At 35.4% G+C, this 1,896-nt stretch overlaps 1 protein-coding gene across 1 annotated transcript in view; it reads left to right on the forward strand.

The window, feature by feature from the left end:
• Positions 1–1,241: 1,241 nt before the first annotated feature.
• Positions 1,242–1,896, forward strand: part of LOC105312157 (U3 small nucleolar RNA-associated protein 4 homolog) — a 4,309-nt gene continuing 3,654 nt past the window's right edge. Inside the window, exon 1 of the mRNA XM_011404580.2 lies at positions 1,242–1,340. Coding sequence (XP_011402882.2) covers positions 1,242–1,340 — 99 coding nt within the window. The remainder of the gene's footprint in view (positions 1,341–1,896) is intronic.

Raw genomic sequence — 1,896 nt, forward strand, 5'->3', positions numbered from 1 at the left:
GATTGCTCAAATAAATTCCAACAAGGAGATTAAATTGAAAGAGATAGAAAAAGATCAAGCCAAAGATAGTCAAAGGTCTGAATTGGAGAGGTACAAGATTACTGCTCAAATAGAGAAAACTAAAGCAGAAAATTTAGCTAAGGAAGAGCAATATAAAGCAGAGCAGGCTAAGTACAAGGTTGAGCAGGCTAAGTACAAGGCTGAGGAAGCAAAACACATGGCTGATGTTGAGCAGGCTAAGTACAAGGCTGAGGAAGCAAAATACGTGGCTGATGCTGAAAAATATCAGTTAATCTGTCGAATTGCTGAAGGAAAGATGTCACCAGAAGTTCGCCGTCTTCTTAATTTGATTATGTCTTCTGAAGCATCTAAAGTATCTGATGACAGGCCTGAATTGTATGATAATGGTAACTTTGATTGCTATGATACTCTTGCTTCAGAAACCATACCTGAAGGATATTAACATTAACATCTGATTTTGCTGGTGCTGTTTGTTTGTCTAAAATCCATTGCTGATTTGTTGTATACCAAAATTGCTTTATACATGTACCTATTTCTTTTTATGCTATTTTTCAATTTATTTTTAGTGTTTTTGTATTGGCCTAGTGAATATTGTTAATGCTGAGTGAGTGAGACATTAACTATAATTTTATGGTTTGATTTAAATGTAGAAATAGAGCAAAATTTTTCATAGTTGCAAAATTAAAGCTATACAAAATTTTCATTGCCATTGACGGTGTAGTGCTAACTCACAAAAGTTTTGCTCTGCAAAAATAAAGTTTATTTGCATTCACCTGAGCCTTTTGTCGCATCTATTGTGATACTTAAAAAGCAGCCATAGCTCTTTAGCTCCAAGTTGGTTGTATAACTCATGCAGAAAGTACAGCCATACTTTTCTCAATATTACATTGCATTGTGTTAATTATTGGGTGGGGTCTGTGATCACTTCCTGGGCTTGAGTTAGTCTCGCTAGCCAGACTCTAATTTATCGAATAAGAGTCTGGTGCCATGCCTATCAACTCATGTTTTCAATGTTTTGATTTGCGTGGGCAAAGAATGTTAATCTCTATAAACACGCCCACGCACCACAATATTGTGGATTTATTATTTTTATACTGATTTTATACTTGCTTGTATACTTATTTTATACTTCATACTTGCTTCCTGACATCAAGAAAAATAAAGCAGTAAAGTACTTCTCATTTTGGGCTTTTTTCGGCAGTACTGAAGTTAGAGCAATCATGGTGGCTGAATTCATCTTGGATTTAAGCACATTATTTCTCGAAGCATTGCTTTACTTGCCTAATTGTCTAGCCATCAGAGCAGATAAAGGCAATCCAGTCGGCAGTTGTAGTAGTAAGTCATAGAAAGAAAGTACCGTATAGCGCTTTAATTTTGTGGGGCTAAAATTTTGCGGATTAATAAAAATCAATTTTTTGTGGAAATAATTTTTGCGGATTCGCAATGTTAGTGCCACACCTTTAATGGCAATAGAAATTTTAGCGGATCTTTAATTTCGTAGTTTCATGCTAACCGCGAAAATAGTGAATGTTTAACTCCTCGAAAATAAAGCGCTATACGGTATATGTAATAGCTCAGTTCCATTCTTAAAGGGTAAGTTCAATGCATTTTTGAGGTATTTTTTTTATTTGCTTAATATGATTGCCTGACCATACTAATGATGTGCTCCAACTCCCATTGCCTGAAAAAAATTATTCACTGAGATATGAGCCTTCAAAAATGCCTATTTTTCCTTCATGCCAGGTTACTTCCTGTCAGTGGGTGTGGCTAAACGTGACGTCACTAGAGGCATAGTTGCAGTTAAATCCATTCCTTTACAGGGGGAAATAATCCTTTATTCTCATGCCTAGTAATGTAATAGCACTAATTTAATGA

This window comes from Amphimedon queenslandica, unplaced genomic scaffold (assembly GCF_000090795.2).
Source record: "Amphimedon queenslandica unplaced genomic scaffold, v1.1 AMPQUscaffold_13468, whole genome shotgun sequence".
NCBI classification, from domain to species: domain Eukaryota; kingdom Metazoa; phylum Porifera; class Demospongiae; order Haplosclerida; family Niphatidae; genus Amphimedon; species Amphimedon queenslandica.